The following is a 12904-nucleotide window of genomic DNA, read 5'->3' as shown; positions in this document are numbered from 1 at the left end:
CAGATCTGATAAAAGAAACATGGATTCAAATCCACAGTAATATGTACAAAAGACAAAAGCAAAGTAGTGACTGAACCACAAAATATATCTAAGACCTAAAGTGGCATTGATTTGTCTACTCACCAATGGTTCCCCAGCTCTTTTGTGAATACCAAGAATACGAATGGCATCTACTGGTAATAACTGATTATTGATAGAATTATTCATTTCTGGACTTGATGGAGGTGAATCGTAACACTTTGATGCGACAATATCATGGGCTTCCAAGAGTGACTATAAGGAGTCAAAACAGCCTGAGGTTATTAGCTACTGATGGAACATGTTACTAAAAATAATTTGTTAGTTCATTATCACCATGCAGTACTAAAAATTTTCAAGGCACACACACATTATTAAATTCCCAAATGTAAATCAAATCAAATATATACAATTTTAAATTATATGTGTTATCATTGAACAATTTTGTATTCTTATTTTAGATTTGAAGAGTCAGTATTCAATCACACATTTTTCAAGGGGCATGCTCACTGTAAACTGAATCTGGGTTTTTAAGGGGGCACTGAATTTCCCTGCCACTAGTGTCATTCTCCTCATTCCATGCTTATCATTAATCTCAATTCATCAGTACTATAAAATTTTAAGTGATAATTTTTTATCTTATGTCTGTTAGTATGATGATATACTTTTCAAACATACAAAATGTCTATTAAAAAGCTGTCTGAAAGAAAATAAAAACCAACAACTAACATCAATGATAGGAAGTGTTATATGTCAATAAAGGATTTAGTCCGTTAAAAACGTCATTTTAGGACAAAAAATGAGTCAGAAGAGTCCTAGATATAATGCACATTTTCTCTTCTGTATTTATTATGTATATACTGTCATCACGGATGATTGTGATCTAGCTTTCTACGAATTTCTTGCAAAAATATTCTTGTATACTAAAATTTTTTTCATTCCCCATCCTAAGGAGTAAGTTGTACTGTAACTGTACATGCTCATCATAAGACTAAATTTATGTGAAGTGAGGTGATAACTGGGGAGGTAGAGGCAATATAATTGTGAGTTCAAGGCCAGCCAAGCCTAAAGTGAGGGTTTACCTAAAAAACAAAAAACAAATAACCCTAGGTTAAAAATATTTTCTTTGGAATAGACAGACTACAAATTAAAAACAAAAACAATTTAGATATTAGCCAAGACCAAACAAAGGGTGTTGGCAATCCATTTTCAGACTACAGATCTTATTCTTCCATACTACCAACACCCTGTCTCCATTATAATGCAGTAACAGTCACAAAGTTGCTATATATGACTGGATGTATTTCTAGGGTTTCTATTCTCTTCCATTATTCTATTTTCCTAACACTCCCCAGTTCACATTGTCTTAATTATTACTGGTTTAAAATAATTTTTCCTGTTTTTACTTTGAAGCAGATTCTTCCTTATGAAACTGATTAACTCATTCAGAAGGAAATGCTTCAATTCCACTTTTTTTTTTCATCTGTGGAACAAAGTATGTTATGCAATGGTTTCTATCCTTAGTTCTTTTGTTCCACAGTTACCAACTATATCCTCATCTTGAAAAGCAATGCTAAAAACAATGTTCATTATTGGGCCAAAGGAGGAATGGCAAATAGAGTGACAGTAAAGAAGGAAAATAAATCTGTTCTCCTAATGAGGAGCATACTACTATAGTGTGGTCCGATAGTGAACCAGGCTTGCTATTTCTTAAATTGTGCAAAGACAGGTCCAAGGTGATGACTTTCTTCCCAACAAACACTATGCATTTGTGTAATAATGTGTCTGCTTTTGTACCTTTGGCATATCAGGATACCTGTTGGAATTTACATACTTATAAAATATTTTCATAAGTAAGCCTCACAAGGAAAAATTAGCTTCAGCTGGAGCTTAACTACTAACAGAGGACTTTGGGGTAAGGAATGACAGAAATCTTACTTGGAAATGAGGCTCTTTGAGTATACCAACCAGCTCTGCTGCATTTTCATCCACATTTATCAGAGGAGTGATATCTTCAAGAATTTCATTGACTAATTCCAAGTTATTGTCACTGACAGCTTCTAATTTTGAATCTTCAAGCCTCTCATGAGCCTGAAAAGACAAAAGAGTTACTAAAGTAAAAGTGTTTGCTTGGCTCTAGGTAAGTTTTTTTTTTTTTTTGACAGTTCTTGGCTTATTTCTTTTTCCTAGTTTTAAAAGGTATTGATTGGGAGTTGATTAATTAAAGCCAAATTTAATAGTTTAATAAGAGGAAATATTTGGATTTTATAATGTATCATGCAAAATGATAAAGCTTAGCTATAAGTAGCTACAGTTTTATTACCACTTCTGAGAAGACTGAACAATCAGATGACTAAATATGAAGTATGTTATGTCATCTATTCACCAACAGGAATTCCTAATGACTTCCTAGCCAAAGCTTGAATTCTAGATACAATTATGTTTTATTAAATAATTATCCATAACAGAATGAACAATAGACATGATCTTTATATAGGATTATGTTTGCAAAAATGTGAAGATCAGCCATGTGTGTTGATACATGCCTGTAATTCCAGCACTCAGGAGGCTGAGGCAAGAGGATTTTTAAGGTTAACCTCAGTTAGATAGACTTTGGGTTTTAAAAAAATTAAAATGCACAAAAAAACAAAGATCATTTGGGAAATCTTATTTTTCAATTTTGAAAACCAGAGCTTTAGTGCAGCACCTGCCTAATGTGTGAGGCCCTAGGTTCAAGCCCTACAACTACAAAAAGTAAAATGCTAATTTATAGCAGGTGGTTCTTGAATAGGACTTTGACAGACCTCATAATTTAAGTAGGGAAATGAGCCCTTCTGTTTCCTTATGTTTTAAATAACACAACCCGTCCCACAAAAAATGCATTGTGAACTTGAATATCTTAACAGGAATAGTGAAGCAGACTTCTAAATTCAAACAGAATGAATACTGAGCAGACTCCATCTTTAAAGTGCTTTGCTTTTCTAATAAATGTGGGAAATTTTGAAGCAAGTAAGAAGACACTTAAGAGTTCCCAAGAAGACACTCTTCCCTTCCCTTCCCTTCCCTTCCCTTCCCTTCCCCATCCCCTCCCCCTCCCCTTCCCCCCCCCCCCTCCTCTCCCTTCCCCTCCCTTTCCCTTTCTTGGTCAGTTATGGGGCTTGAACTCTGGGCCTGGGAGCTGTCCCTGAGCTCTTCAGTTCAAGGCAAGCATTCTACACTTGAGCCACAGTGCCACTCCAGTTTTCTGGTGGTTTATTAGAGATAAGAGTCTCACAGACTTTCCTGCCCAGGCTGGCTTTGAACTGTAATCCTCAGATTTTAGCCTCCTGAGTAGCTAGGATTACAGGGGTGAGCCACCAGAACTTGGCTTATTCACATATATTCTTTTGCCTCTGCCCAAACATAGTTTACCCTATTAGTTGCACTTTGTATTAGTGTGGTAAATTTGTTGCAATTGATGAACGAAGAATTATACATTATTAAGTAAAGCCAATAATACATTAGAGTTCATTCTTTATGTTGTAACAATTCTAAAGGCCTTGACAAATGTCACCTGTGCACCACTACAATACAGAGTAACTTCATTGCCTTAAAAGGCATCCTGTTGTAAACTATTCATCCCCGTTTCTCACAATTGCACCATCCAAGTACCGATTTCTTAAACTGTTTCTACTTCTGCTTTTTTCAAGAATGTCAAATAGTTGGTATAATCCCATATGAGGCTTTTTCAGACAGTTTCTTTCACTTAATAATACATATTTAAGGTTCTTTCATGTCTTCCTATGGCTTGGTAGCTTATTTCTTTCTATGGCTGAATAATAATCCATTGTATAGTTTATCCATTCACCTACTGAAGGACATTTCACTTCCAAGTTTTAGCAATTACAAATAAAGCTACTATAAACATTTACGTGCAGGTTTCTGGGTAAATATAAAAGATCAAGTCACTGGGTAAATACCATAGAGCACAATGATGGACAGAAGACTACTTAATTTTTTAAGAAACTGCCACAGGCAAATTAGTGAACCTCTATAGTCCTAACTACTTGGGAGACAGAGGGAGGAAGATCCTAATTCAAGGCTAGCCTTGGTAAAAGTTAATGTGAGAACTTAGAGGTAAAGGTGATTGCTAGACTGTCTTCCAAAGTAGCTGTATCATTTTGTACTATTACTAACAATGAATGAGCAGCTTCCTTTTAGGACACAAGCTTTTGAAATATTATTTCTAGTCTATAAATTGACTTTGGTTAATAGTATTTTGTGAAATAGATGTTTTAATAATTAATCAAATCTTTGTTATGCATTAGGTTTGTCTTATTTGAAGCAATAAGTATGCCAGCTAGAAATAATCATTTTATGATATATACATATACAATAATACAATCTATTTGGTAAACATCTTTTCTTTTTGTTATTGTAGAGCTGATATACAGAGAGTGAATTAGGTAATGAGTAACTGTACAATTCTTTTTGAACCACCTCTCCCCTTCCCTCAGTCTCCCAGTTTTTCTCTCCCTTCCCCACTTAGTGTCTAGTGAATACCACTGTTGCATTTGACCACCCTTGTTTCTCTTTTTCTGTGCCCCAATTACCCTCTCAAATACAAATGAAAGGAAAAGAAAACAAAAACAGCAAGGCTGGCAACTAAAACATGTCTCTTGTTTCTTTTTCTTGGAGTTCATTTCATAGAACATTATTTTATATGACCATATGCACATAGCTATTGAGCCTTTGTCAACCACTCCTATGAATATGTCCTCCTTCACCCTCACCTCAGTGTGTGAATGTCTAGAGTACTATATAATCTATCATGTCCCATTGTGTGTGTATTTTAATCATTCAATATGTTTACTTGTATATACTACATTTTTTAAATCCATTCATCCACTAAGAAACATCTGGGTTGCTTCTGTATCTTGGCTATGGTAAACAATGCTTCAATGAACATGGTTGTGCTGGTGGCTTTACTAGTTATGCATCAAACAGGGGCATCATATCTAAAATATACTTAGAGCTCAAAAAGTTAACCCCCCCAAAAAACAAACCCTCAACAACTCAACCAATAAATGGGCTAAAGACTTAAAAGAGACTTCTCAGAGGAAGAAGAATGACCAGTAGATGCATGAAGAAGTGTTCAATGTCTCTAGTCATAAAATAAATGCAAAAAACTGAGATTCTACCTTACTCCAGTTAGAATGGCAATTAACAGGACAACTAAGAATAAATGCTGATGGGGATGTGTCCAAAAGGGAACTCTACTCCACCACTGGTGGGAATGTAAACTTGTTCAACCACTCTGGAAAGTTATATGGAGGTTCCTTTAAAAATGACATAGAGCTTCCCTATGACCCAGCAATTCCCCTCCTGGGCATTTATCCAATGGACCACAAACAGGCCACACTAAAGCCACCAGCACAATGTTTCTCCTCTCCTCTCCCTCCCTTCTCGTGTGTGTGTGTTTACGTATGCACACGCACGCATGCATGCGCATGTTCGCATGCCCATCCTGGGGCTTGAACTCAGGGCCTGGGAGCTGTCCCTGAGCTTTTTTGCTCAAGGTTAGCGCTCTACCACTTGAGCCACAGCTCTACTTCCAGCCTTTTCAGTGCTTCACTGGAGATATGAGTCTCATCTCATGGATGGGACCTCCAGCTTTTCCAGTGCTTAATTGGAGTCTTATCTCATGGGTTTCCTGTCTGGGCTGACTTTGAACCCTAATCCTCAGATATCAGCCTCCCAGGGCTAGGAGGATTACAGGTATGGGCCACCTGTATTTTGGCCTACAAACACCTTTTCTGTATGTGTTCTTTCAAAAGTTTTGATGGTCTTAATTCATGCTCTCTGATCAATGATTTATGCTGAGTACTCTTCTCATCCATTGTGAAGAAAAGGAAAATATTCATTTTTTTGCATATGAACATTCAATTGTCAATTGTTCCAACAATTCAATGTGAAAGGATTCTCAACTTGTCCACTGAATTCCCAATACATTATTAAAAAATCAGTAGCATAGGCACGTGCTGGTCTCTTTCTAGATTCCCCTTTCTGTGCTGTGACCTTTATGTTGATAGTAAATTGTCTTTATTTACAGTAGAGTCATAGCTATCTTTGAAATTTAGCTGGTGAAACCTCACATTTTGTTTTCCAGGTGCGTTTTTTTTTGTTTGGATAATCCTGAAATTTTGACCAGGATTATGCTGCATCTATAGATCAGTATGAGGAGAATTAACAAAAAGTAATATAACATCCATTCCCTCCTGTATATACATATACGTACATACTTAGGCCTTCAGTTTCAATAATGCTTTAGTTTTCAATGTATAGGGCTTGCACATATTTGGTAAAATTTGTCCCTAATTTAAACTACAATTTCCTTTTCTTTCATTGCTAATATATACATGATAGAATGTATTTCCTTCCTTTCTGTAGGGAATAATGTAAAATAGTATTTCTTCAACTATTTGATAGAATAATGGTGAAGACACCTGTGGCTAGAGCTTTGTTTACAGAATGGTCTCAAACTACTCAATTTTGAAAAAAAAAAGACTTATAGAACCTTTGTAGTTATCTTGTGAGAAAATTTGTGTCTTTCAATTTCATCTAAGTTGTCATAAAGTTCTTCATAATATTTCTTCTTACCCTTGCAATGCCTGTGGACTTGTGAGGTGCTCTTTTATACCTGATACCAATCATTTGGGTCCTAAATCATACTGATTTTTCTCTATTTTTGTCATTTTTATGTCTATTCTTGATTATTTACTTGCTTTTCTACACTAGCTAAGGGCCCCTAGTATGCAGTGACAGAAATGATGGAAGCATTCATCCTCATCTTGCCTCTGATCTTAAAAGAGGAGCATCCTATTTTCCACCACAAATTAAATCTTCTTTGCTTTGTGAGATCATTGCTCTTTTCTAATATTGGCATTTCCCTCTAAGTGTTGCTTTGCTGCATACCACGCAATTTTTTATATAAATTCTCATTTATATAAAACAATTCTTGTGATCTCTTCTTTGACTCATCGTTACTTAGAAGCATATTATATCTAAACATTAAAGGATTCCCCCCTCTCCCCCCCCACCCCCCCCACCCCCACAACTTTGTTACTGATTTTCAGCTATAGTCTGTATTAGTTGATAAGATCAGGCTGCTATAGTATGTTGGGTATGAACTTTGCCCAATAGCCTGCAAATTGTGAAGGCTTACAACTTAAGGAAATCAAAAGATTATCTGTCCTTTGTGAGCCATGGAAATTGCTTAGCATATTTATTTCTAGCATATCTTTCCTAGGGGGCTAGAAGTTTATTTTCCATATGTGTAGGTCAGTACTCACCAAAGCTCTTTTTTTTTTGGGGGGGGGGGGTCTGGTCGGAGCCTGAACTCTGGGCCTGGGTGCCGTCCCTCAGCTCTTCAGCTCAAGGCTAGCACTCTACCACTTGAGCCACAGCGCCACTACTGGCTTTTTTTTTTCTTTTTGCTTATGTGGTGCTGAGGAATCAAACCCAGGGCCTCAGCCATGCAAGGCAAGCGCTCTACCACTGAGCCACCTTCCCAGCCCTCACCAAAGCTCTTATGTTCAAATCTTCCTCCTTGCAGTTTGTACCCCCCTAATTCCAATTACATAATATTCAGAATTCTATCAAGACAATATTATGGTTTGTTTTCCTCTTCTGCATTTCAAGCTAAAAGTATATATATTTTTATAATTTCTTTCCCTCAGGGGTCATAGTTCTATACTACTTATTGTTCAGTGTCTAGAAATAAGATATCTTCTTTAGTATAGTATCCTTTCTAGATGTTTCTGGAGGATAATTTTAGACTTCATTTATTCCTTTTTTGGACTGGGTGAAATATATTCATCCTTGTAATTTTACTTTTGGTGGTTAATTTAAAAGATTTTAATATCTGTCACTGATATTTTAAATTCCACTTAAGCTATTACTTTTACCGCTTCTGAAAAATTAGGCCTATATAATCCTTTTGGACTAATATCTTCACCAAATTTGTATATACATATCTGCATATATATCCATGTACATATACTATGTGTGTATTTACAAACATACATGTAAGTCGTGGGACATATCATTTTAAAAATTGGTATTACGTTTACCAATTGAAAAATCTGTTATTCTATCAAAAATTTTTTTCTTGCATTTCTCGTAGAGAAATGAATATAAACTTTCTTAGATCTTGGTAACAGTATGTTCTGTTTAATAGTCAAAAGTTGATTTTGCTGGTTAGAATGCAAAGTTGGCAGTGTTTTCTTGCTGGCACTTTAAAAATTTCAAACCATGGTGCTATGACTTTCCTAGTTCCTATTTTATTGCTACTCATTCTTCTTCTTTTTTTTTTTGGGTCCGGTCATGGGGCCTGAACTCCGGGCTTGGGCGCTGTCCCTCAGCTCTTCAGCTCAAGGCTAGCGCTCTACCACTTGAGCCACAGCGCCACTTCTGGCTTTTTTCTTTTTGCTTATGTGGTGCTGAGGAATCGAACCCAGGGCCTCAGGCACGCAAGGCAAGTGCTCTACCACTGAGCCATCTTCCCAGCCCTGCTACTCATTATTCTTATTCCTCCTTAAATATAATGTGCCTTTTTCCCTCTGATTGCTTAACAAATTTCCATTCTGTCTTCGAATTTCAATAGTTTAACTAGATGTTCTTGTAATATGTTTTTCTTTAGAGTTCTCTTGCCAGAGAGTTTACTTGCCCTCCTAAAATAATGTCAGTTAATGTTATTAGTTTTGAAAATTCTTGGGACATTGCACTTTGAACTATTCCTTCCCCTCTTTCCATTTTTTACTAATTTTAGATATATATATATATAAAACTAAAAATTTAAATATTTCTAATACTCTGTGCTGTTGTTATTTTGATACAGGTTTTCTAACAGCATTTTATTGTTTTTACTTTTCTTTTAATAAATTAAGATGTATGTTTACAAATTCCAATAGAATGTCTATTTATGTTATTGCTTCTGTTATTTCCTCCTAATAACTAGTCACATAATTCTGCCTCTCAGGACAGCAATATATGCCTCTCTTTTTTTGTTTCCTACTTTATGCACTAAAAGTATTGGCCTGCTGTGACTTATTTCTCCTTAGAAGCAGAAGTCCTCCTTACTATTGCAATTTCTTTACCTTTAATGTGGGAATATTGACTATAATCTGCTTGAATGTTGGTTACTACTGAGTCTGGTCTTAATTTAATTTTTTCAAATTTATTTTTATTGTAAAATTTATTTTTATTTTCAATTTTGTTTTTGTGTTACAGTTGCATTAAGTCAGGTAATCAATACATTTCTTTATAAACAGTGTTACCTCTTCCTTAATTTTCTCCCAGTTTTTTCCCTCCTGTCCGTCTTCCTACACAAGTTGTATAGTTCATAGTGCACATCACTACTGCATTAGTTCACCCTCTGTCCCACCATTGCTATGCTGTCCCTTACTCTTCATTTAATTGTAATCAACAGAAAAGTATAGTTGCACCTTACCTGCTCAAAAGTGATTACACCATTAAACTTTAGAACCATTTAAACCATTTAAATTAGTGATTCTCTGAAAGGCCATCACCACTATCACAGATTCAGTAAACTTTTACTCACAGTTGTTATGAATATACATATATACCAACACTGTTACCACAGAAAGAGCACACTCCTGACTTGAGAGTAGGAAACCTATCCTAAATCTTATCTGTCAATTACTGACAAAGTGACCTTAGGTATAAACTATTTTAACTCATATATGTGTGTGTGTGTGTGTGTGTTCATTGTAAAAATACTGTACACAGGGGTTACAGTTACATGAGTAAGATAATGAGTACATTTTCTATAGAGCATTGTTACCTCCTCCTTTGATTTTCCCCTACCATCCCTTCCTTCCTCACCTCCCCAATTCCTCCCTCCCCACCCCCAGAGTTGTAAAGTTCATTTTCAACATAGGGTCTTGTACATCTCATTGTTATAATGGGTCAACCTGTATCCTTATTTTAGCATTTTGTTATTCCCTTTCCCTCCCCAAATTAGAAAAATGTATAAATTATTTTAACTCATAGTTTTCTTTTCATAAATCTATTGCAGGGCTAGGAGTGTGACTCAAGTGGTAGAGCACACTAGCCCCGAGTTCAAATCCCATTACTGCCAAAAATAAACGAGCAAAAGAAAACAAGTTATTACAAAGATTAAGAGTATGGCTTTTAGTTCTGAGGCATTTTAAAATGTAAAATATGTGTTTAAAAAGAACTTTGTAAGTTGTAAATAGGTTGTAAACATGGGAACCAGAATGAAACTGATTCATGGAAAACAAAACCTAACTAGTATGACGCCAAAGGAGGAGTGGAAAATATTTTACAAGTACCAATGAGAACCTAGGATAAGCCATCTAATACAGGCTTAAAGAGCGCCTACTAATTTCTACAGGTTCTGAAGCTATCACTTATCTCCACACAGAAAGCCAATGATATACTATATATTATCTTTGAAATATAAGTGTATAATAAATGAGAAGCCTGTAATAAAAATGGCTAAAATAAAAAACCCAGTTGGGTGAGCAGAAAGAGGATTCCTTTGTACCTATGATCCTTTGTATCACATGTTAATATAAGTAATTGTATGAATAAAATGAAGATTATGCATCATTAACTCACTCAATAATAGAAAACTTCGTAAAATGCATGATTTTCCAGAATGTTTAGACAAAAATAGATTCAGAGAGATTACAGGAGAGGGTGAAAATAACCTTCTAGGGGTGGAGAACAAGAAGAATAGTGGCTGGTGCTAGGGGCTCACACTATAATCCCAGATACTCAGGAACTTGTATGAAAACAGGCAGATGTCATTAAAAAAAAAAATCAGTACCTTGTTACTGTGGGAAATGGAGGTAGGTAACATGAATGTGTTTATTATGATTTCTCTAAAATGTTAGGTAAAAGGGTCATTTAATTCTGTATTTAAAGACAGAATAAGCTGGGCACTGGTGGCTCATGCCTATAATTCTAGCTACTCAGGGGGCTAAGATCTGAGCATTACAGTTCAAAGCTAAGCTTTGGAGAGAAGTCTTATGGACTTACCTCCAATTAACCACCAGAAAACTAGAAGTGGCACTGTGGCTCAAAATGATAAAGCACTAGTCTTTAGCACAAAAGCTCAGGACAGAGCCCAAGCCCTGAGTTCAAGCCCCATGACCAAAAAACTAAATAAATTATGTGTTGTTAGTATTTGCTAACTATGCTTAAGGTATATTAACCAAGTTCTAAGTAATATTGAAATGACTTGTAGACACAATTTTCAAAGCAATCCAGTAAAACTCTAAATAAGCTGACATACCTTAGCAAGTGATTTTACAATAGGATTCTCCATAATCCCCTTGAGGAAAATTAGGTCTATTTCTTCTGCTCCTGTAGATGAGGGCAGCTCTGTAAGATTTTCCAAGACTTGCTGCATTGCTGTTGAGATAAAAGCCACAGTAAGAAAAAAGAAAGTCATCTAAGCCACTATAGAGTAAGACATTAATAACACTTTTGAAAGTATTGTTCATTAAAAAAACTGAACTATTAAACTATATGAGTTTCAAATTAACTTCTCATGAATTAGACTATTTCTATTTAGAAATGAGAATATGTTAGAAATTAGAATATTTCTATTCTAATATTTCTATTAGATTTTTACATATGCAATTTGGGTTTATCAGACAACAACTTGCAATGGCTTTATATTTTTCAAATCTGAAAACATTACTCAACAGGAAATACAAATTGGAATAGATTTAACAAAAGATAAATACATTGAATCAACAATTAAAAGGTCCCACAATTTCAGAATCAATCTTTACTGGTAAATTCCATAATTTAAAACGGTATTAAAACTAATAATTAACAAACTATCACAAAAAATACGATAATAGTTAATACTTCCCAACTCATTCTGTGAAAACATCTACCTTGACACTAAATCCAGAAAATTCACAAAAATGTACAGCAATATCCTGTATACATATGAATATATATAGGCAACATCCTAATTTATTATACATATGATTTATGAATACATAAATTATAGCATATATGACAAATATATGATGTACATTATATAATATATACTATACATCAGATATTACATATCATATATCCTTTATGATTATATATCCTTTATGAATATATATGAAATGACAAATACATATGTATTTACCATATATCATGTATTATATATGCACACACATATATGTACATACATACATTTACATGTGTATGTATGAGAAACTTTTCATGAAGTATATGACAGGCCTACTTCCAACTTAAAAAAGTGAAGTTCAACAGAGTTCTTTACCAATATTAAGGCAACAAAGTCTGAGCTATTACTGGGAAACCTTTCCTGCTGCTGATCCTTCAGCTAAAATGGAAATACGTGTATTTTTTGTTCCTCACATTTCCAACAAAGTACCTTCATGGTTTTGAAAAAATAAGACAAAGAAGACATTAATGAGAATTAAAACCACAGAGCATTAAAACATGGAATAAATGCATAATAATGACTCAGACATAGATAACCATAGGGCAACTCCAGTGTTTATAAAAGTGTTGTATATAAATAAGCAGCTCTTGTCAGGCAGCAGAGGCTCAGGCCTATAATCCTATTTGCTCAAGAGGCTGAGATCTGAGGATCCCCTTTGAAAGCTAGCCTGAACAGGAAAGCCCAGGAGACTCATTTCCAATGAACCATTAACAAGCTGGAAGTGGAGCTGTGGCTCAAGCAATAGAGTATTTGCCTTGAGCAAAAATGCTCAGGGACAGCACCCCGGCCCTGAGTTCAAGGCTCAGAAAAATTTGCGCAGACACACACACACAACATACACACACAAGTGTGTGCAGGCACACACACACACACACAACA

At 35.2% G+C, this 12904-nt stretch overlaps 1 protein-coding gene across 2 annotated transcripts in view; it reads right to left on the bottom strand.

Annotated features, from left to right (window-relative positions):
- Nucleotides 1-11461, bottom strand: part of Pals2 (protein associated with LIN7 2, MAGUK family member) — a 48380-nt gene extending 36919 nt beyond the window's left edge. For both annotated transcript variants that reach the window (XM_042684971.1, XM_042684972.1), the window contains exons 1-3: nucleotides 11342-11461; nucleotides 1957-2109; nucleotides 124-273 (exon numbers count right to left, since the gene is read on the bottom strand). In XM_042684971.1, coding sequence (XP_042540905.1) covers nucleotides 124-273; nucleotides 1957-2109; nucleotides 11342-11458 — 420 coding nt within the window. In that variant the 5' untranslated portion in view covers nucleotides 11459-11461. The remainder of the gene's footprint in view (nucleotides 1-123; nucleotides 274-1956; nucleotides 2110-11341) is intronic.
- Nucleotides 11462-12904: the final 1443 nt, after the last annotated feature.

Source organism: Dipodomys spectabilis, unplaced genomic scaffold (assembly GCF_019054845.1).
Source record: "Dipodomys spectabilis isolate Male_0828 unplaced genomic scaffold, ASM1905484v1 ptg000092l, whole genome shotgun sequence".
Taxonomy (NCBI): Eukaryota; Metazoa; Chordata; class Mammalia; order Rodentia; family Heteromyidae; genus Dipodomys; species Dipodomys spectabilis.
The sequence above is the reverse complement of the archived record's forward strand: the minus strand, read 5'-3'. Positions and strand labels throughout refer to the sequence as shown.